Consider the following 22,175-nt stretch of genomic DNA (forward strand, 5'->3'; position numbering starts at 1 on the left):
TGCAATGGCTGGATCATAGGGTAGCTCAATTTTTAACTTTTTAAGGGACCTCCACACTGTTTTCCAGAGTGGCTGTACCAACTTGCATTCCCACCAACAATGTAGGAGGGATCCCCTTTCTCCACATCCTCTCCAACAATTGTTGTTTCTTGCCTTGTCTATTTTTGCCATTCTAACTGGCGTAAGGTGGTATCTCAGTGTGGTTTTGATTTGAATTTCCTTGATGGCTAATGATTTTGAACATTTTTTCATGTGTCTGTTAGCCATTTGTATGTCTTCATTGGAAAAGTGTCTGTTCATATCTTCTGCCCATTTTTTGATTTGTTTATTTGTTTCTCGTGTATTGAGTTTGATAAATTCTTTATAGGTCTTAGATACCAGTCCTTTATCTGTAGCTTCATTTGCAAGTATCTTCTCCCATTCCATGGGTTGCCTCTTTGTTTTGTTGACTGTTTCCTTTGCTGTGCAGAAGCTTTTTATCTTGATGAAGTTCCAAAGGTTCATTTTTGCTTTTGTTTCCCTTGCCTTTGGAAACGTATTTGAAAGAAGTTGCTGTGACTGATGTTGAAGAGGTTACTGACTATGTTCTCTTCTAGGATTTTGATGGATTTCTGTCTCACATTAAGCTCTTTCATCCATTTAGTGTTTATCTTTGTGTATGGTGTAAGAGAATGGTCGAGTTTCATTCTTGTACATAGCTGTCCAATTTTCCCAGCACCATTTATTAAAGAGACTGTCTTTTTTCCATTGGATATTTTTTCCTTTTTTGTCGAAGATTAGTTGACCATAGAGTTGGGGGTCCATTTCTAGGCTCTCTATTCTGTTCCATTGATCTATGTGTCTGTTTTTGTGCCAGTACCGTGCTGTCTTGGTGATCACAACTTTGTAATATAGCCTGAAATCAGGCAATGTGATGCCTCCAGCTTTGTTTTTCTTTTTTAACATTTCCTTGACGATTTGGGGTCTTTTCTGGTTCCATACAAATTTTAGGATTATTTGTTCCAGCACTTTGAAAAATGCCATGGTATTTTCATCGGGATGGCGTTGAAAGTATAGATTGCTCTGGGCAGCATAGACATTTTAACAGTGTTTATTCTTCCGATCCATGAGCATGGAATGTTTTTCCTTCTTTCTGTGTCTTTTTCAATGTCTTTCATAAGTGTTCTATAGTTTCTAGAGTATCGATCCTTTACCTCTTTGGTCAGGTTTATTCCAAGGTATCTTATGGTTTTTGTTGCTATTGTAAATGGAATCGCTTCCCTAATTTCTCTTTCTACAGTTACATTGTTAGTGTGTAGGAAAGCAGCTGATTTCTGTGCATTGATTTTGTATCCTGCCTCATTACTGAATTGTTGTATGAGTTCTAGTAATTTGGGGGTAGAGTCTTTTGGGTTTTCCACATAAAGTATCATGTCATCTGCGAAGAGAGAGAGGTTTGACTTCTTCTTTGCCAATTTGAATACCTTTTATTTCTTTTGTTGTCTGATTGCTACTAGGACTTCTAGTACTATGTTGAACAATAGTGGTGAGAGTGGGCATCCTTGTCGTGTTCCTGATCTTAAGGGAAAGGCTTTCAGCTTTTCCCCATTGAGAATGATATTCGCTATGGGCTTTTCATAGATGGTTTTTATGAGATTGAGAAATGTACCCTCTATTCCTACACTCTGAAGGGTTTTAATCAGGAAAGGATGCTGTATTTTCTCAAATGCTTTTTCTCCAACAGTTGAGGGGATCGTATGGTTCTTGTCTATTCTCTTGTTAATGTGTTCTGTTACATTGATTGATTTGCAAATGTTGAACCACCCTTGCATCCCAGGAATAAATCCCACCTGGTCATGATGGATAATCCTTTTAATGTACTGTTGGATTCTGTTAGCCAGAATCTTGTTGAGAATTTTGGCATCTATATTCATCAGGGATATTGGTCTGTAATTCTCCTTTTTGATGGGGTCTTTGCCTGGTTGGGGATCAAGGTAATACTGGCCTCATAAAATGAGTTTGGAAGTTTTCCTTCTGTTTCTATTTTTTGAAACAGCTTCAGAAGAACAGGTATTATTTCTTCTTTGAATGTTTGGTAGAATTCCCCTGGGAATCCATCAGGCCCTAGACTTGTTTTTCGGGAAGTTTTTGATCACTGCTTCAATTTCGTTACTGGTTATTGGTCTGTTCAGATTGTCAGTTTCTTCCTGTTTCAGTCTTGGTAGTTTATAGGTTTCCAGGAATGCATCCATTTCTCCCAGGTTGCTTAATTTATTGGCATATAGTTGTTGATGATAATTTCTAATAATTGTTTCTATTTCTTTGGTCTTAGTCGTGATCTCTCCCCTTTCATTCATAATTTTATTAATTTGGTTCCTTTCTCTTTTCTTTTGGGTAAGTCTGACCAGTAGTTTATCGATCTTGTTAATTCTTTCAAAAAACCATCTTCTAGTTTCATTGATCTGCTGTACTGTATTTCTGGTTTCTCATTCATTGATCTCTGCTCTAATTTTAATTATTTCTCTTCTCCTGTGTGGCTTAGGGTATATTTGTTGTTCTTTCTCCAGTTCTTGGAGGTGTAAGGTTAATTTATGTATTTGGGATTTTTCTATGTTTTTTGAGTGAGGCTTGAATGGCTGTGTATTTCCCGCTTAGGACCTCCTTTGCAGTATCCCATAGGTTTTGGACTGATTTGTTTTCATTCTCATTGGTTTCCATGAATGCTTAAGTTCTTCTTTGATTCCCTGGTTGACCCAAACATTCTTTTTTTTTTTTTAATGATTTTTTATTATATTATGTTAGTCACCATACAGTACATCCCCGGTTTCCGATGTAAGGCTCGATGATTCATTAGTTGTGTATAACACCCAGTGCACCATGCAATACGTGCCCTCCTTACTACCCATCACCGGCCTACCCATTCCCCCATCCTCTTAGTTTTTCTGACTGTTTCCTTGGATGTGCAGAAACTTTTAATCTTGATGAAGTCCCATAAATTCATTTTATCTTTTGTTTCTCTTGCCTTTGGGGATGTGTCATGAAAAAGGTTGCTTTGGCCGATGTCGTAGAGGTTGCTGCCTATGTTCTCCTCTAGAATTTTGATGGATTCCTGTCTCACATCGAGGTCTTTCATCCATTTGGAGTTTATTTTTGTGTATGGTGTGAGATAGTTGACCCAAACATTCTTAAGCAGGATGGTCTTTAGCTTCCATGTGTTTGAATTTCTTCCAAATTTTTTCTTGTAATTGAGTTCCAATTTCAAAGCATTGTGGTCTGAGAATATGCAGGGAATAATCTCAGTCTTTTGGTATCAATTGAGACCTAATTTGTGACCCGGTATGTGGTCTGTTCTGGAAAAAGTTCCATGTGCATTCGAGAAGATTGAGTATTCTCTTGTTTTAGAGTGGAATGTTCTTTATATATCTATGAGGTCCATCTGATCCAGTGTGTCATTCAAAGCACTTATTTCTTTGTTGATTTTCTGCTTAGATGATATGTCTATTGCTGAGAGTAGAATGTTGAGGTCTCCTACTATTAGTGTATTATCAATAATGTCTCTTGGGGTGCCTGGGTGGCTCAGTCGTTAAGCGTCTGCCTTCGGCTCAGGGCATGATCCCAGGGTCCTGGGATCAAGCCCTGCATCGGGCTCCCTGCTCTGCTGGGAGCCTGCTTCTCCTCTCCCAGTCCCCCTGCTTCTGTTCCCTCTCTCACTGGCTGGCTGTCTCTCTGTCAAATAAATGAATAGAATCTTAAAAAAAAAAAATAGCGTCTCTTTATTTTGGTTATTAGTTGGCTTACATAGTTGGCTGCTCCCATGTTGGGTGCGTACATATTTACAATTGTTAGATCCTCTTGTTGGATAGACCCTTTTAAAAATGATGCAGTGTCCTTCTGTATCTCTTACTACGGTCTTTAGCTTAAAATCGCATTTTTCTGATATGAGAATTGCTACCCCAGCTTTCTTTTGAGGTCTGTTGGCATGAAAAATGGTTCTCCATCCCCTCACTTTCAGTCTGGAGGTATCTTTAGGTTCACAAAGAGTTTCTTGTAGACAGCATATGGATGGGTCATGTCTTTTTATCCAGTCTGCAACCCTGTAGCATTTCATGGGAGCATTTAGGCCGTTCACGTTGAGAGTGATTACTGAATGATATGATTTTATTGTCATCATGTTGCCTGTAAAGTCCTTGTTTCTATAGATTGTCTCTGTAAATTTCTGTTCTGTATCACTCTTGGGGTCTTTCTCCTTTTATAAAAACCCCCCTCCCCCTTAATATTTCTTGCATGGCCGGCTTGGTGGTCACATATTCTTTCAGTTCCTGCTGGTCTTGGGAGCTCCTTGTATCTCCATCCATTCTTAATGACAGCCTTGCTGGATAAAGTATCCTTGGTTGCATATTCTTCTCATTTAGTACCCTGAATATGTCTTGCCAGCCCTTTCTGGCTTGCCAGGTCTCTGTGGACCAGTCTGACGTTATTCTGATGTTCCTCCCTCTGTACGTAAGAAATCTCTTTCCCCTTGCTGCTTTCAAGATTGTTTCCTTGGATCTAACATTTGGGACTTGTACTATTATATGTCGTGGCATCTGTCTGTTCTCATTGATGTTGGGGGGGTCCTCACTGCCTCTTGGACACGAATGCTTGTTTTCTTTCCCAAATTAGGGAAGTTCTCAGCTATGATTTGTTCAAATATATCTTCTAGACCCCTCTCTCTCTCTACCCCCTCGGGGATCCCAATAACTCTGATATTGGAATGTTCCATTGAGTCACTAATCTCTCTCAGTTTGATCCCTTGGGTTTTAATCTGTTTTTCCCATGCTGCCTCGGTTTCTTCTTTTCTATCATCTTATCCTCTAGCTCACTAATTTGTTCTTCTGCCTCGTTTACCCTGGCAGTCAAGAGTATCCAGTTTAGACTGCATTTCATTCATAGCATTTTTAAGTTCGGCCTGATTAGATCTCATTTCTGCCCTTAGAGATTCTATATGGTCATTAATATTTTTCTCAAGCCGAGATATCACCTTCATAATTGTTACTCTGAAGTCTTCTGACATCTTGGTTATATCCATATCCATTAGGTCTGTGGCAGAGGCAACAGTCTCTGCTTCTTTTCTTTGTTGAGGGTTCCTCTTAGTCATTCTGTTGAGGGGTGGTTGAGGGAATGTACAGAGTCCAAAGTATTAACCCAGATGAGCCTGTTTTATAGGGACCTTAGGGTTGTCAGCCTCTTGTTCTTCCAGCCTTCTTTGAGGGGAGAGGCTTGCTGTGCTGTTAACTCCGGCAACCCTGTTTGGGCAGAGTTGCCCTGCCCCCTGTGGGGTGGGGAATGGGCTCAGTGAAAATGTTTTTTGGGGGGCTTTTTGTTCTCTGGTGGCTTTCCCTGGCGGCTTTCTGAGTCTCTTCCGAGAGTCAGAGCAGAAGTGACTGTAGCCAAACCTCTGTCTCAGAACAGAGAGATCGCAGTCTGCTCTTCACTGAGTTCTCCAGGCCACACTGTCTCTGTTTCTGTGCTGCGAAAAAACACAGTCTCTTGCGTTGTGTACCCCACAGCAGCACTCCCAGCTGTCATTCCCAGGGCCAGACATGTCTCTGCCCTTTGTGCTTCTACAACCGCAAGCCGTCCCCAGTTCACTCGCACGTACCCGTAGCTCCTGGTTTCAGTCCAGGGCTTCCCTAAAGTCCTTTCTCCACAGCTACCAGTCTTCAAGTCTCCCAGCATGGGAGGCTTTTGCCTTCCTGGTGCAAGTTCATGGAGGTTCCCTCCACCTTCTGTTTATCTTCAGTATCTTCCTGCAGAATCACGGCTCCCTGCTTCTTACCTCAAAACCAGCCACTGGAGATACTCTGTTTGTAGAGATCCAGATATATCTTCTTACATCTCAGGCTGATTTCATAAGTGTTCAGAATGGTCTGATAGATTTCCAGCTCAATTCAGGGGACCGGTTGAAATAGGGTCGCCTACTCCTCTGCCATCTTTTTCCAATCTAGGTCCTTTCACATTGTCAACAAATAGCAGAATTTCCTTTTCTATGGCTGAATAATACTCCATTGTGTGTGTATGTATGTGTGTGTGTGTGTGTGTGTGTGTGTATACACCAATTTACTTTATCCATTTATCCATCAGTAGATACTTAAGTTGTTTCCATGTCTTGGCTATTATAAATAAAGCTGCAGTGGACACGGGTGCAGATATCTTTTCAAGATAGTAATTTTATTTCCTTTGGATAAATATCCACAAGTGGAAATGCTGGGTCATATGATAGTTCTGTTTTTGATTTTGTGAGGACGCTTTATACTGGTTTCCATAGTGCCCTCACCAGTTGACATTCTCACTAGCAATGCACAGGGATTCCTTTTTCTTCACATCCTCAGCAACACTTGTTCTTTCTTGTCTTTTTAATGATAGCCATTATAACATGTATGAGATGATATCTTAACTGTGGTTTTTATTTGCATTTTCCTGCTGGTTAGTGATGTTGAGCACCTTTTCATGTACCTGTTGGCCATTTGGATGTCTTCTTTAGAAAAATGTCTTTTTAGTTCCTCTTCCATTTTTTAATTGGATTGTTTGCTGATTTGCTATTGAGTTGTATGAGTTCTTTATAAATTTTGAATATTAACTCCTTATCAGATGTGTGATTTACAAATACTTTCTCCCATTCAGTAGGTTTCCTTTTTATTTTGTTGATGGTGTCCTTTTCTGTGCAGAAACTTTTTAGTTTGATGTAGCCCTAGTTCATTTTTGCTTTTGTTGCCTTTGCTTCTAGTGCCAAATCCAAAAAATGATTGCCCAGACCAATGTCAAGGTGTTTTTTTCTATGAGTTTTATGGTTTCAGGTCTTACAATGAAGTCTTTAATCCATTTTGAATTGATTTTTGTGTATGATATAAGATTGAGGCCCAGTCTCCTTGTTTTACACGTGGCTGTCCAGTTTCCCAAACATCATTTATTAAAAAAATTGTCCTTTCCCCATTGTATATTTTTGGTCCCTTTATTGTAAGTTAATTGACCATATATACGTACGTTTATTTCCTGGCTCCACAGTGTCCTTTTCACCTATGTGTCTGTTTTTATTCCAGTATTTTGCAGTTTTTGATCAGTGTAATCCCACATGGCAAGTCCTGTTTTCTTGCAAAAAGCCTCTCTTTTTCCCTAGAAGGTAAATACATAGTGGCATGCCAGCTTATGGAACGAGGAGCAAGAGACTCAGAATACTTGCAGATGACTGCTCCTAAAGGAGAGAAACCCACAGGTGGCACAAAGAAAAGTCTAGAAACCACAAAAACTGGCATGCCTGTCACAGAATTATCTTCAGTTTGCTCAGGAGCCATCTCCATATTTTAAAGTGCCATGCTGTTTGATAGCAGCTCAGCAAAATACTTTCTAGTTTTAAAAATTGAGTAAAAATTTAGTATGATTCTGTATGAATGGTTGTAGAGAACATGATAATAATTTTAAAAACACATTTATGTTTCAAGAATTCAGGATCCTGCTTTAATGATTAAAGGTAAAGGGAAGAATATACATTCAACCAGACTCAAAAGTGGAGAACAGATGCAGAGAAACAAAAAACTTGCTGGAAAAAATGGTGAGGCATATTTGATTTCTTTCTTTTTTTTTTTTTTTAACTAAATAACTTACAGAAACATAGAATTCTGGGACTGAAAAGGATTTAGAGATTATCTATCTCATCTTTCTCATTTTACTGATGAGGAAGTTCATAGAGGTTAAGGATTTTTCCCAGCATTGCACAGCTCATTAGTAGCATAGCTAGGACTTGATCATGAACTTCTAGATTATAGGCTGGTATTTTTTCTATATTTCTACTTTGGATAGCATAGTTACAGAACCCTTTTCAAATTTAGATATGTGATCTATTTGTGGTATGACCAACCTAGCATAAGGCTTTGAGAAATCATACCAAGAGGAATAATTAGAGGAAAGGGAAAGGCAAAATTATTGTTATTCTTAGTTGTTATTTCTTTGTTCCTATAAAACCCCAAAGAATAACCTAAGAAACTGAGAGAAACAATAAGAATATAGAAAGGCTGGTTAAAATATACTAGGGGTACAATTGGCAAAATTAAAATGTGGACTATAGGTTAAATAATAATATACCATTGTTAAATTTCCTGAATTTAATAATAATTTGGTTGTTTAAGAGAATCCCCTTGTTTTTTGCAAAATACACACTTAAGTGTTAGTGAGTAAAGGGGCATGGTGTACATAAGTTATTATTTATATATATGTCTGTGTGCATGCATATATTTAAATAAGAAGGGAGAGGGAAGGGAAGAATGAAGGGGGGGTAAACAGAAGGGGGAATGAACCATGAGAGACTATGGACTCTGGGAAACAAACTGAGGGCTTTAGAGGGGAGGGGGGTGGGGGATCGGGATAGGCCGGTGATGGGTATTAAGGAGGGCACATATTGCATGGAGCACTGGATGTTATATGCAAATAATGAATCATGGAACATTACATCAAAAACTAAGGATATACTGTATGGTGACTAACATAACATAAAAAATTGTTATTAAAAAAATAAAAATAAAAAAATAGAAAAAATAAATAAGAAGGGAGATAGAATGATATAAACAGGTGGCAAAATACTAACAATGGGTGACTCTTTTGTTCTGTTTTTATAACTTTTTTTTAAGTCTGAAATTTTTTCCAGATAAAACATTTAAAAAATTTAGTAAACTGAGACGAGACAAAAATAAATACCTTTCATATGTATAAGTATTACCCAGTTAGAAAAAATATAGGAGAAAGTCCCATTTATAATAATTATAAAAGAGAAAATACCTGCTTATATACCTAATAAGAAATGTGCCTTACCTGTAAGAAGAGAGTTGAAAATTCTGCTGAGGGACTTTAAAAAAAAGAAAAAAGACTTGAAGAAATAGAAAGAAGAACCTTATTCTTGACCATAAGTATTCAGTCTTGTTAAGAAATTTATTTTTCCCCAAATTACCCTGTAAATGTGTGAGAGCTCAGTCAAAAACAGATTTTTGTTTATTTGTTAATTGTTTTGTTTTGCTTTATAAAGCTGGAGGTTAGTTATGAGAATGTTATAAAATGATAATATGAAAGACTAGCCTAGAAAATTCTGAAAAATAAAAGTACAGGGAGAGTGGAGAGACAAGAACCTACTGTAAATAATATGAAAGCTATTAGAAAGCCATAGAAATTAAAATAATTTGGTGTACAGGCACTGGAATAGACAGATAAATTGAAGAAACAGAATAGAGTTTAAATGTAGAAGCCTGATACAGTGTGAATTTTGGGGAAGGTATATAATAGAGATGACATCTCAAATTGGTGGCAAAAAGAAGGACCAAGCAATAAATAGTGAAGACATAAACAAAATTGGATGAATACCTATAACATTCCTTATACTGAATTTAATTCCATTTTGGCCAAAGATTAAGTGAAAAAAAGTTGTAGAAGAAAACATAAGTGAATCTATTTGTAATCTCCAAGGAGGAAAAACCTTCTTAAAGAATGACAAACCCAGAGGCCAGGAGGGAAAAGAATGATAAAATTGACTACATATATTTAAAAAAGATTTTATGGAAAAATACCCCAAAGAAAACCAAACATTGAACACAGAAGAAATATTAATAACACATAACAAGTGTTAAGTGCATTAACATGCAAAGGGCTCTTACAAAACAGTAAGGATAAGGAAAAATGAGTAGGGAACATGAACAAGCATTTCACAGAAAAAAAAATACATATATATAAATAACTGGGGTGCCTAGTTGGCTCTGTCAGTTAAGCATCCCACTCTTGGTTTTACCTCAGGTCATGATCTCAGGGTCGTGAGATCCAGCCCTGCGTCAGGCTCCTTGTTCATCTCCAAGTCTGCTTGAGATTCTCTGCCTCTCCCTTTCAAATAAATAAATAAAATCTTTTAAAAAATAACTGAAAAGATTAGCATCTCACTTATGATTAAAAAAAGATAATTAGGAAGTATAGCTTTCACTAAGAGAATGTCAAATGTTTGAACATTTGAGAATTCGCAGTGGCAAGAATGTGGAAAAAGTAAGCATTCTTTTATGTTGTTGGTAATAGTGTAAGTTTATTCAGTCTTTTTTTTTTTTTTTAAGATTTTATTTTTTTATTTGACCTAGAGCAGGGGAAGGACCAGAGGGAGACTGACAAGCACACTCTGCACTGAGCACTGACCCTGAGATCATGACCTGAGCTGAAACCAAGAGTGGGACGCTTAACTGACTGAGTCACCCAAGCGCCCCTGTGCAGTCTTTTTGCCAGGCAGTTTATTTACATTCTTCAGACTTTCAAGTCACAATTCTTGAATTGACAATTTTACTTAAAGGGATTTATTCTAGGCATACCTTGGTGGCTCAGTTGAGTGTCCAGCTCTTGATTTTGCCCAGACTTCTAGGCCCAAAGCCTTCTGGATTAGTCTGCTACGGCTACCATAACTAAATACCTTAAGTGGCAAATTTATTTTCTCGCAGTTTTGGGAGCTAGAAGTCCAAGATGAAGGTAATAGAAAATTTGATTTCTAGCGAGACCTCTACCTGACTTGCAGACTTCTCAACATGTCCTTCCTGCATATATGGAGAACTCTGATGTCTCTTACTTTTTTTTTGTAAGGACTCAAATCCTATTCTATTACGGCATCAACATGAATTTTGAGGGGGATAGAATTCAGTTCATAACACTTTCAGTGGTGAATTCTACAGACATTTAAGGAATAAATAATACCAGTTTTCCATAAACTCTTCCAAAAAGTTGAAGATAAGGAAATACTTCTCAATTCATCCTGTGAACCCACTAATAAATTGAAAACAAAATCAAAGACATCACAGGAACAGAAAACTACAGATGAATATGTCTGGTGAACATAGATACAAATATATAAACAAAACTTTAGCAAATCAATTTCAACATTGTATAATACATCATGACAGAGTGGGTTTATCCCGGGAATTCAGGATTAGTTTTACCATTTGAAAATCAATCACTGTAATTCATTAACAAGCTAAAAAGAAAAGCCATATTATCATCTCAAGGGATGTCAAGAAGGCATTTGACAACACCTTACATCTCTCACTAGTGAAAACTCCCAGCAAACTAAGAATAGAGGGGAACTTTTTCAACCTACAGAGAGCATCTACAAAAAAATATACATCTATTATACTTAATGATGAAAGATTGAATACTTTTCCCTTAAAATCAGAAATAAGGCAGGGGATGTCTGCTCTCACTATTTCTGTTGAACATCATTATAGAGGTTCTTTCCAGTGCAGTCAGAAAGAAAAACAAATAAAAAGCATCCATGTGGGAAAAAAAGAAGTAAAACTGTATTTAGTCACAAATGACATAATCATCTATGTAGAAAATCTGATGAAATCTATAGTAAAAGCAACTATATGTAAGTGAATTTTGCACAATGAAGGATACAAGTCAATATACAAATATTAATTGTATTTCATATTCTCGTAACAAACATTTAGACATTGAAATTTGATACATAGTATCAAAAATATGAAATAGAGATAAATTTGACAAACTATGTAAAAGACAGGTACACTGAAACTTAGAAAATATTCAGAAAAATCAGTGAAAATTATTGGAGAAAAATGGGGATATATGGCTTTGTTCATCAGTCAGAAGACTCAATATTAGTTTTTGGGGGGCTTTTTTGTTTTTTTTTAGAAAGGGGGAGAGAGAGAGAAGTCCAAGAAAGCTCTGCGCCCTGAACAGAGCCCAACACGGGACTTGATCTTACAACCCTGAGATCATGACCTGAGCTGAAATCAAGAGTCAGATACCCAACTGACTGAGCCACACAGCTGTCCCAGAAGATTGAATATTAAGATATTATTTCTACTCAGATATTATCTATGAATTCTACACAATCCCAATCAAAATTCCTGTAGGGTTTTTTTGTAGAAATTCACAAGCTGGTTCTAAAACTCATATGGAATGCAGAGGACCTAGAATGGTAAAATAGTTATGGAAAAGGACAAAGTTAGAGGGCTAGCACTGCCTGATTTTAAGAATTATATGGCAGGACAAGGTGCATGGGTAGCTCAGTTGGTTAAACGGTTAAACATCTAACTCTTGATTTCAGATCAGGTCATTATCTTGGGGTCGTGGAATCAAGCCCGAGTTGGGCTCTGCACTCAGTGTGGAGTCTCCTTGCTCTGTTCCTTCCCTGGCTTTCTCTCTCTCTCTCTCTCTCTCTCTCTGTCTAAATAAATAAATAAATAAATAAATAAATAAAATCTTTAAAAATATATATATGGCAGGGAGCCTGGATGGGTCAGTTGGTTATGCATCTGACTCTTTGATTTCAGTTCAGGTCATGCATGATCTCAGGATTGTGAGATGGCTGTGTTGGGCATGGAACCTGCTTAGGATTCTCTCTCTCCCTCTCCTCCTGCCTCTTCTCTCCTTCCCCCACTCACATGTTCATGCTCTCTTTCTCTCTCAAAACAACAAAAAAGTGGTAATGGCTATAGTAATCAAAATAGCCTATCAGAAATAAACCCTGAGTTTTAACAGAGGCACAAGGCTTTTGTAGAGGAGAACAATTGGATATCCACATGCAACAAGATGTTACTGAATGTCTCTATATTTTAAGAATGTTGAATTTTGTTTTGACCCACAAGTTACTTGAAGATCAGATTTATCCTTTCAATTTTTTTAAAAAAACCTTGTTAAGCAGGTTTGGTGTAGGCTTTATTATACAGCTAAGTTAGCCCTTTCTACTAAAACATGACCTGTCAGGGGTCTCTACGAATGATCTGGTTGTTCAGCAAGGTCTCTCTCCTCAGGCGTCAGGAATGTAAATGTTTCCCAGGCCTGTGTGATCTCTCAGGATTGTTATTTTATAGTTCTCTGGTAGTTGTTCTTGTCCAGCCTCATGAAGACTCAACCTACATATGAGCACTTTAGTATTTAGATAGTGACTCAAGGAGTCCCTTTTATAGATTTTTGGTACCTGTTCTCTCTTCCCAAATCTTTGGTACCGTACCATGCAAAATCTAATCATCCTAGCCTCCTGAAGCTTGAATCTCTATCTCCTCAGCTCAGCAGGATCACCTTGCTATGCTTATGTTATATGCTGGAAAGTGCCTCCAGACAAGAGTGATCTTAGGGCTCACTCTGTTGTTTCCCTTCTCTGGGAGGAGTCATAGATCTGAATTGCCTGTTCTCCGGTGTCTGAATATAGGGTTTTTTTACCCCATATGTTTTGTCTAGTTTTTTTTTTTTTTTTTTTTTTTTTTTTTTTTTTAGTTGTTTGCAATGGAAGGGCAAGTCATGACAATTATTTAGTTGTGATTGGAAGTGAATGTCTTCTACATCTTAGTTTTCATTGAAAAATTTTTTATTCTTAATTTGTTATTTCTGATAAATTACATAACTAGCAAGTACAACTGGCAAAGATAGATCTTGGAATAAAGAATACTTTTTATTTTTTTGTAAGCATACAGTTTATCTGGTAGGAGCAGAATGCTTTCTAGTCTTGAGTGAGGGAAGATAGGTTCAAATGTTCAGAAGTTGGTTTGCTTTACAGTGGAACTGAATGGAGGAAATCTAATAAAGGCAAAGCAGATAAATTGTGATCCATTAAAAATGTGCTGCTGTACTCAGTTATTTTTGTGAGATTTTAGGATAAGGCAGATTAGGTAGATCAGAATTGGAAAAGCTATCGTCAATGTTATTCTGAAATACAGTAAAACCAAATGAACTATTCCATAAGATGACAGGATTTAGAGTATCTAAATAAGGAATATCAGGAGACACAGTGGAGAAATGATACCTGATATACATAACCTGGGAATCTAATTGTCTGTTTTCTGGCTTAGGAAATAAAACTGTTGTACAGATCAAGATCATTTTTCTTTATTTAAATTCATGACAACTATTTGTAACAAACAAATTTAGCATTCTCTTTTCTGGCCTCACTGGGGTTAATTTCTGTATCTTCCTTATATACTTCTGAGATTTTTTCCTCATGGTGTTGTAACACATTTTGGTACTATAGTATTTTGTTAGATTTAATAACTCTAATTCTAGATTTAAATAATCCTTTTCACCAGAACTTTTAAGAAAATAATCTGTTAGTCTTCTCATGTATGTGCTTTCATGGGGGTTTCAATAAACATAAACTGCTTACATGATTTATAATGTACTGCAAGTATTTTCAAACTAATGACATTTTTTCTTTTACCTTTTTGCATGTAGATAACATTATAGTTGGGTTTATGGATGAAATATTCTTTCATAGTATAATTCCTGAATGTTGAGTGGATTCACACTGTTACTTGTATTTTTCCCGATTTTCAAGTAAGGATTATTACTTTTTGTTTTCTTTTGTTCATCCCCTCATTTCAGAAAAAATGAAGAGGAATAAAATATCTCTGTCTAGCATTAACCGTAGAAACATTTTTGGAGAGAACTTACTGTATCAGGCTGCTCTGCATAATGACGTTGGTCTTGTTCATCATTATATAATAAAAGGTGGAAATGTTAATCAGACAAGTTATGCTGGTAAGTTGGGGTTACCACGCACAATTATCTTGAGAGTGGTTCATAATTTCTGCTTAGTCACTCCTTTGAAAGTATGACGAAGTGGGTGTAAGGCAAGTCACAGACAGAAAGCTTCCAGGTAATTTTTCTGCTTAGGTAACTGATCACCATCTTCTCCCAGGGATGTGGTAAGGTGGGGAGGGAAGGGCAGGAGAAGAGCATTATATTTCATCTTCAAAGATTATGCCTGCACAGGAGTGGAGGAGATAATGCTAAGCGAAATAAGTCAAGCAGAGGAAGACAGTTATCATATGGTTTCACTCATTTATGGAACATAAGAAGTAGGAAGATCGGTAGGAGAAGAAAGGGAAGAAGGAAAGGGGTGTAAAAAGAAGGGGGAATGAACCGTGAGAGACTATGGACTCTGGGAAACAAACAGGGCTTTAGAGGGGAGGAGGGTGGGGGATCGGGTTAGGCTGGTGGTAGGTATTAAGGAGGGCACGTATTGCATGGTGCACTGGGTGTTACATGCAAGTAATGAATCATGGAACTTTACATCAAAAACTTGGGATGTACTGTATGGTGACTAACATAACATAATAAAAAAATTTTATTAAAAAAAAAAAAGATTATGCCTGCCCAGGGCGCACCAATTGGGCCATGTGCAGTGGCCTTCCACAGAAGGATGCGGTTCCTGTGGCTGACTTGTTGGCTTTGCATGGGCATTGTTACGGTGAGACTCAACTTTGAATGGAAAAGAAGCTCAAAAGCTGAAGGAAGCTGATGGTATGCTGAGCTATGAGGGAAATTGAGGTAATATGGTAGATGTACAGCAGGGGCAATGGCCAGGGATATGGAGAGAAGAGAGTATGAGGTAGAGAAGGTGGGGAAGGGAGCTCAGAACATTCTTTCCACATGGCTGGATCTCTGTTACAGTGTTTTTTGTGGAGAGAAGCTGATGTTCTCCTGGACAAGAACGCTTCTTTAAGGACACTTAAGTGCTTAAGGCACTGAGCAGCACTGGGCCAGCCTGGGTAGTGCATTTATGTGTCCATACTTTTATTAGTGTGTCTAGACTTTCTCAGTTTGTGAAACAGTGCGAAAAGTCTTATGAGGCACAGGGATGAACAGCACAGTCCACGGACAAGCAGGTGATTAGACTGACTTTAGTAAAGCATGTGTTTATATGATAATCAGGGGTTAACAGGCCGTTGTTCTGAATCTCATACCCAAGTGAACCACCAATGTCCTGTGACCCTCAACCTTGGATCCTTATTTGCTAGCCAAAGCACTTGCTCCCTTCAGAAATGTGTGGTACTTGCTGTTAGTCTCTATCTGCTCCTTAAGTTCAGGAGTAGCTCTACATGCAGCTAACTCTACTTTATGGACTTCCCAAGAATCTCTTAATATATTTTTTTTCATTAGCCCTTTTCTGTGCCATTGTTTACATCCTTGGTGTTTATTCTCTACTTGTCTTCGGCCATTTATTGTGCACTTTCTCCTGGCGCAGTGAGGAGACCTTCTGTGACCTTATGAATTCTTTATCCTTAACATACTTTCCTGGCTTCTTGAACTCTCTTGTTCTCTATTTTTCCTTCTCACTTTGCATCTTAGCTCTGATCTTTGCTTCTGGCTGTTCCATCTTACAAAATTGCAGAGGGTAGTGTTTTTAAAGACTTGACTACAACCATTTTCATCAGTCACCTGCAGTGTTTGTTTAAAATGTGGTTTGTTTAAAATGTTTATTTCACCCTCCAAGACACACGCATGCACACAAACACCGTCTCACAATTAAAATCTGTAGGTTAAAACCTTGAAATCCGCATTTTAACATATTTCCCCAGATGATTTGTATTCTCAGTGAAGTTCAGGAACTACTGGCAAGAGATGTATGACCTCCATGTGATACATCAGTTCATTGTAGTGAGCTTCTACATATGCCCGTATGTACCAGATGTTGTGAAAACAGAAACATACGTATACTAGAAAAGCTTAAATATATTCTGTGATACAGTCCAAGAAAGAATAAGTGCCTTTTGAGAAATTCATAAGATGTTATAATAATAGACCAATGATTTGTCATAGGTAATAGTTTGCATTATGAATCCTCATTTACATTTTATGATATCTTTGTCTTTGATTTAAAAAAATGGTTGCAGTAGTTCTTCATCTATCAAAAACAAAGGTGAAACCAGGAAGTAGGCTGAAGAAACTCTGAATACCCAAAAACAGATCTCATAAAGCTTCTTTGCTAAAACCCTCTCATACCAATGCCTTGAGCATTATTTTACACAGAATTCTATCTGATTCCTAAGTCTGTGGCACATTCGAACTGAAAGTAAAGGCTGGCACAGTCCAGGATATTGATAATAGCAAGAAGTTTAACAGCAAGGCAAGAGACAGATAAGAACATAAAAATGAGACGCCACATTGTTGAGGACTGTATAATACAGAAGAGCATGCACTTACACCTCTGTGGGTGTTAACAGTTGCTACATTAGAGCCTATAAGTACTAGGATCTTTATTAAAATGTGTTGTTATCTTCTCTTTCTGGGAAACTTACTATCTTATAAAGCTTTAGAGAGATTTCCTTTAAGATGTTAGTTTTTAAAAAGAAAAAAAATTTAAGGCTCTTCCAACCTGCAGATCTGGGAGATAATAAAAGATCTGTTGTAAAATGTGTCCATCTTTATTTTGAAGGAGTGGTTTTATAAGACAGAAGGAATAATCCCTAGGGTAAGGGAAATTCTCAGTGTGTTTGATGTCGTTTTGCATTGTGTAGCCATTTCCGGTCTACAGTGGCTCTGTAAAGATCCTTCTGGCTTTGTCGATGCTGGGAATTTTATTTCAACCGTAAGACTGATACTATTCAGAGGCACCTGGGTGGCTCCATCGGTTAAGCGGCTGACTCTTGATTTTGGCTCTGGTCCTGATCTCAGGGTCCTGGGATTGGACCCCGTGTGAACCCCACGTCAAACCCTGCATGGATGGGCTCCTTGCTCAGTGGGGCATCTGCTGGCGATTCCCCCTGCCTCTCCCCCCCAATTAAAAAAAAAAAAAGACTGATACTGTTTATCACTGGATCATCCTTGCTTGGGTCTCATTTAAAGTGGCATTCAGTTACTCAGCTATCAGAAAGAACGAGTTCTCAACATTTGCTGCAACATGGACTACACCGGAGGAGATAATGCTAAGTGAAATAAGTCAAGCAGAGAAAGACAATTATCATATGATTTCTCTCATCTATGGAACATAAGAACTAGGAAGATCGGTAGGGGAAGAAAAGGATAAAGAAAGGGGAGGTAATCAGAAGGGGGAATGAAGCATGAGAGACTATGGACTCTGAGAAACAAACTGAGGGCTTCAGAGGGGAGGGGGTGGGGGAATGGGATAGACTGGTAATGGGGGCACGTATTGCTTGGTGCACTGGGTGTTATACGCAACTAATGAATCATGGAACTTTACATCAGAAACCAGGGATGTACTGTATGGTGACTAACATAATATATTATGTTTTTAAAAATAGGTAGTCCTTAAGTGGTTATGCTTCAAAAGTTCACATGTGAGCTATTTATTTGAAATTTCTTGTAACATTATGAAAAATTTTAAACATACTGAAAAGTTAAAAGAATGCATCCAGATACTTAAAACCTAGATTCTACATATTTATTTTTATTACATACTTACTATAAAGGAAAAACACTCATGTGTTTCTCCTCTACTTATATTCATAACACTTCTTTTTTCTCAGTATATTTTTAAAATTTTTTATTATGTTAGTCACCATATCATCATTAGTTTTTGATGTAGTGTTCCATGATTCATTATTTGCGTATAACACCCAGTCCTCCATGCAATATGTGCCCTCCTTAATACCCATCACCGGCCTATACCAATCCCCCACCCCCCTCCCCTCTGAAACCCTCAGTTTGTTTCCCAGAGTCCATAGTCTCTCGTGGTTCCTTCCCCCTTCTGTTTACCCCCCCTTCATTCTTCCCTTCCTTCTCCTGCTGATCTCCCTACTATTCCTTATGTTCCATAAGTGAGTGAAACCATATGATAATTGTCTTTCTCTGCTTGACTTATTTCACTTGGCATAATGTCCTCCAGTCCCGTCCATGTTGCTACAAATGTTGGGTATTCGTTCTTTCTGAGGGCTGAGTAATATTCCATTGTATATGTGAACCACATCTTCTTTATCCATTCATCTGTTGAAGGGCATTTCAGCTCCTTCTACCGTTTAGCTATTGTGGACAATGCTGCTATGAACAATGGGGTGCATATGGCCCTTCTCTTCACTACATCTGTATTTTTGGGGTAAATACCCAGTAGTGCAATTGCTGGGTCATAGGGTAGCTCTATTTTTAACTTTTTGAGGGACCTCCACACTGTTTTCCAAAGTGGCTGTACCAACTTGCATTTCCACCAACAGTGTAAGAGGGATCCCCTTTCTCCACATCCTCTCCAACATTTGTTGTTTCTTGCCTTGTCTATTTTTGCCATTCTAACTGGCAAAAGGTGGTATCTCAGTGTGGTTTTGATTTGAATTTCCCTGATGGCTAATGATTTTGAACATTTTTTCATGTGTCTGTTAGCCATTTGTATGTCTTCATTGGAAAAGTGTCTGTTCATATCTTCTGCCCATTTTTTGATTTGATTATTTGTTTCTCGTGTATTGAGTTTGAGAAGTTCTTTTTAGATCTTGGATACCAGCCTTTTGTCTGTAGCTTCATTTGCAAGTTCTCCCATTCTGTGGGTTGCCTCTTTGTTTTGATGACTGTTTCCTTTGCTCTGCAGAAACTTTTTATCTTGATGAAGTCCCACAAGTTTATTTTATCTTTTGTTTCTCTTGCCTTTGGAGATGTATCATGAAAGAAGTTGCTGTGGCCAATGTTGAAGAGGTTGCAGCCTATGTTCTCCTCTATGATTTTGATGGATTCCTGCCTCACATCGAGGTCTTTCATCCATTTGGAGTTTATTTTTGTGTATGGTGTGAGATAGTGGTCAAGTTTCATTCTTTTGCATATAGCTGTCCAATTTTCCCAGCACCATTTATTGAAGAGACTGTCTTTTTTCCACTGGATGTTTTTTCCTGCTTTGTCAAAGATTAGTTGCCCATAGACCCAAGAGTCCATTTCTGGGTTCTCTATTCTGTTCCATTGGTCTGTGTGTCTATTTTTGTGCCAGTACCATGCTGTCTTGGTGATCACAGCTTTGTAGTATAGCTTGAAATCAGGCAACGTGATATCTCCAGCTTTGTTTTTCTTTTTTAAAATTTCCTTGGCAATTCGGGGTCTTTTCTGGTTCCACACAAATTTTAGGATTGTTTGTTCCAGCTCTTTGAAAAATGTCATTGGTATTTTAATCGAGTTGGCATTGAAAGTATAGATTGCTCTGGGTAGCATAGACATTTTAACTGTGCTTATTCTTCCGATCCATGAGCACGGAATGTTTTTCCATTTTTCTGTCTTCTTCAATGTCTTTCATCAGTGTTCTATAGTTTCTAGAGTATAGATCCTTTACCTCTCTGGTAAAGTTTATTCCGAGATATCTTATGATTTTGGTGCTGTTGTAAATGGAATTGATTCTGTAATTTCTCTTTCTTCAGTCTCATTGTTCATGTATAGAAATGCAACTAATTTCTGAGCATTGATTTTGTATCCTGCCACATTACTGGATTGTTGTATGAGTTCTAGTAATTTGGGGGTGGAGTCTTTTGGGTTTTCCATATAAAGTAGCATGTCGTCTGTGAAGAGAGAGAGTTTGACTTCTTCTTTGCCAATTTGAATACCTTTTATTCTTTTTTGTTGTCTGATTGCTTTTGCAAGGACTTCTAGTACTATGTTGAGCAATAGTGGTGAGAGTGGGCATCCTTGTTGTGTTCCTGATCTTAAGGGAAAGGCTTTCAGCTTTTCCCCATTGAGAATGATATTCACTATGGGCTTTTCATAGATGGTTTTTATGAGATTGAGAAATGTACCCTCTATTCCTACACTCTGAAGGGTTTTAATCAGGAAAGGATGCTGTATTTTGTCAAATGTTTTTTCTGCATCAATTGAAAGGATCATATGGCTCTTGTCTCTTCTCTTATTAATGTTATCTATCACACTGATTGATTTGCGAATGTTGAACCACCCTTGCATCCCAGGGATGAATCCCACTTGGTCGTGATGGATAATCCTTTTAATGTACTGTTGGATCCTATTAGCTAGGATCTTGTTGGGAATTTTGACATCTATATTCATCAGGGATATCGGTCTGTAATTCTCCTTTTTGATGGGGTCTTTGCCTGGTCTTGGGATCAAGGTAATACTGGCCTCATAGAATGAGTTTGGTAGTTTTCCTTCTGTTTCTATTTTTTATTCATAATACTTCTGATACCAGATGTGTGGGATTTTCAACACATCAAGCAATTCTCCAACACCAGCTGGGTGTCCTGCGATTTAGTTCATTTCTGACACTAACCCAAATTAGTACAGATCCCACAGGTTTAGGAATCTGTCAGCCACCCCCTCTTCAGAGGCCAGTCACAAGTACTAGGTCTCTGGGTTACCCACAATTTATGTTCAAGTTGGCTACAAATTGGAGGTTCCCACAGTCCCTTCCTTGGATTTGATCTTTTCCAAAAATAGCCCACAGAACTCAGGGAAACACTTATGTTTACCATATAAGTTTATTACATGATACCATATAAGTTTATTATATGACAAAGGATACAGATGAATACCCAGATGAAGATACAGAGTGAGGCCTGGGAGGGTCCTGAGCACAGGAGCTTCCATCCCTGTGGATTTAGAGTATGTCCTTCCCAGCATGTAGATGTGTTGACCAACCTGGAAAAGTTCTCCAAACCCCAGAGTTTGGGGATTTTTATGGAGGTTTCATCATGAAGGCAGGGCAGGGGAGAAGGGGACATGGAGCTGAAACTTCCAAGTTTCTGATTGTGACTTGGTTGTTCTTATGACCAGCCCCCATCCAGGAGCCCACCAAAAGTTGCTTCATTAGAACAAAAGATACTTCTGTTACCCGGAATAGCGAGGGATTTAGGAGCTCTGTGTCAGACACTTCTATCACTTACGAAATTGCAGAGGTCTTGGGGGTTCTACATGAGGCACTGGGGTGAGAGACCAAATATTAGAACAATAGATTGTCCCAGCACCCCTGTTTACAAGGGTTTAGGAGCTCTGTCCCAGGAACCAGGGGGCAGAAACCAATAAAATTTCTTATTATTTCATTCCTATCCATCTGTAAATCTCTGTCCATCAGTCCATCCTTATGTTGATGCATTTCAAAGAAAGTTAGTACATTTTACCACTGAACACCTCAGCATTGTCTCTAACTAGAGTTCCAGTTTTTTTTTCTTTTTTGAGGTGAAATTTTCATACAGTAAAATGAAGATCTTAAATATATTCACCTGTGTAACCCAAACCTCTGTCAAGATAGAATATTACCAGCATCCCAGAAATTTCACTCATCTCTCTTCCCAGTCATTCCCCGCCCCCACTCTCTAGAAGCCGCTGTTGTTCTGATACTTCTCTGATATTATTCAGTATTTCTGATGGTTTTGCCTCTTCATTATTTCACCATTAAGCATGATGTTAGCTGTAGGTTTTATAGCTGCTCTTCATCATATTGAGGAATCCATTCCTAATTTCCTGAGTATTTTTATCAGGAATGG

General features: G+C 38.0%; 1 protein-coding gene across 1 annotated transcript in view; it reads left to right on the top strand.

Moving 5' to 3' along the window:
• ANKRD31 (ankyrin repeat domain 31) overlaps window positions 1-22,175 on the top strand; it is a 171,513-nt gene that overhangs the window by 44,713 nt on the left and 104,625 nt on the right. The window contains exons 9-10 of the mRNA XM_040622182.1: window positions 7,458-7,567; window positions 14,362-14,517. Of these exons, the coding sequence (XP_040478116.1) occupies window positions 7,458-7,567; window positions 14,362-14,517 (266 nt within the window). The remainder of the gene's footprint in view (window positions 1-7,457; window positions 7,568-14,361; window positions 14,518-22,175) is intronic.

This window comes from Ursus maritimus, unplaced genomic scaffold, assembly GCF_017311325.1.
Source record: "Ursus maritimus isolate PB19 unplaced genomic scaffold, ASM1731132v1 scaffold_5, whole genome shotgun sequence".
In the NCBI taxonomy this organism is placed as follows: Eukaryota; Metazoa; Chordata; class Mammalia; order Carnivora; family Ursidae; genus Ursus; species Ursus maritimus.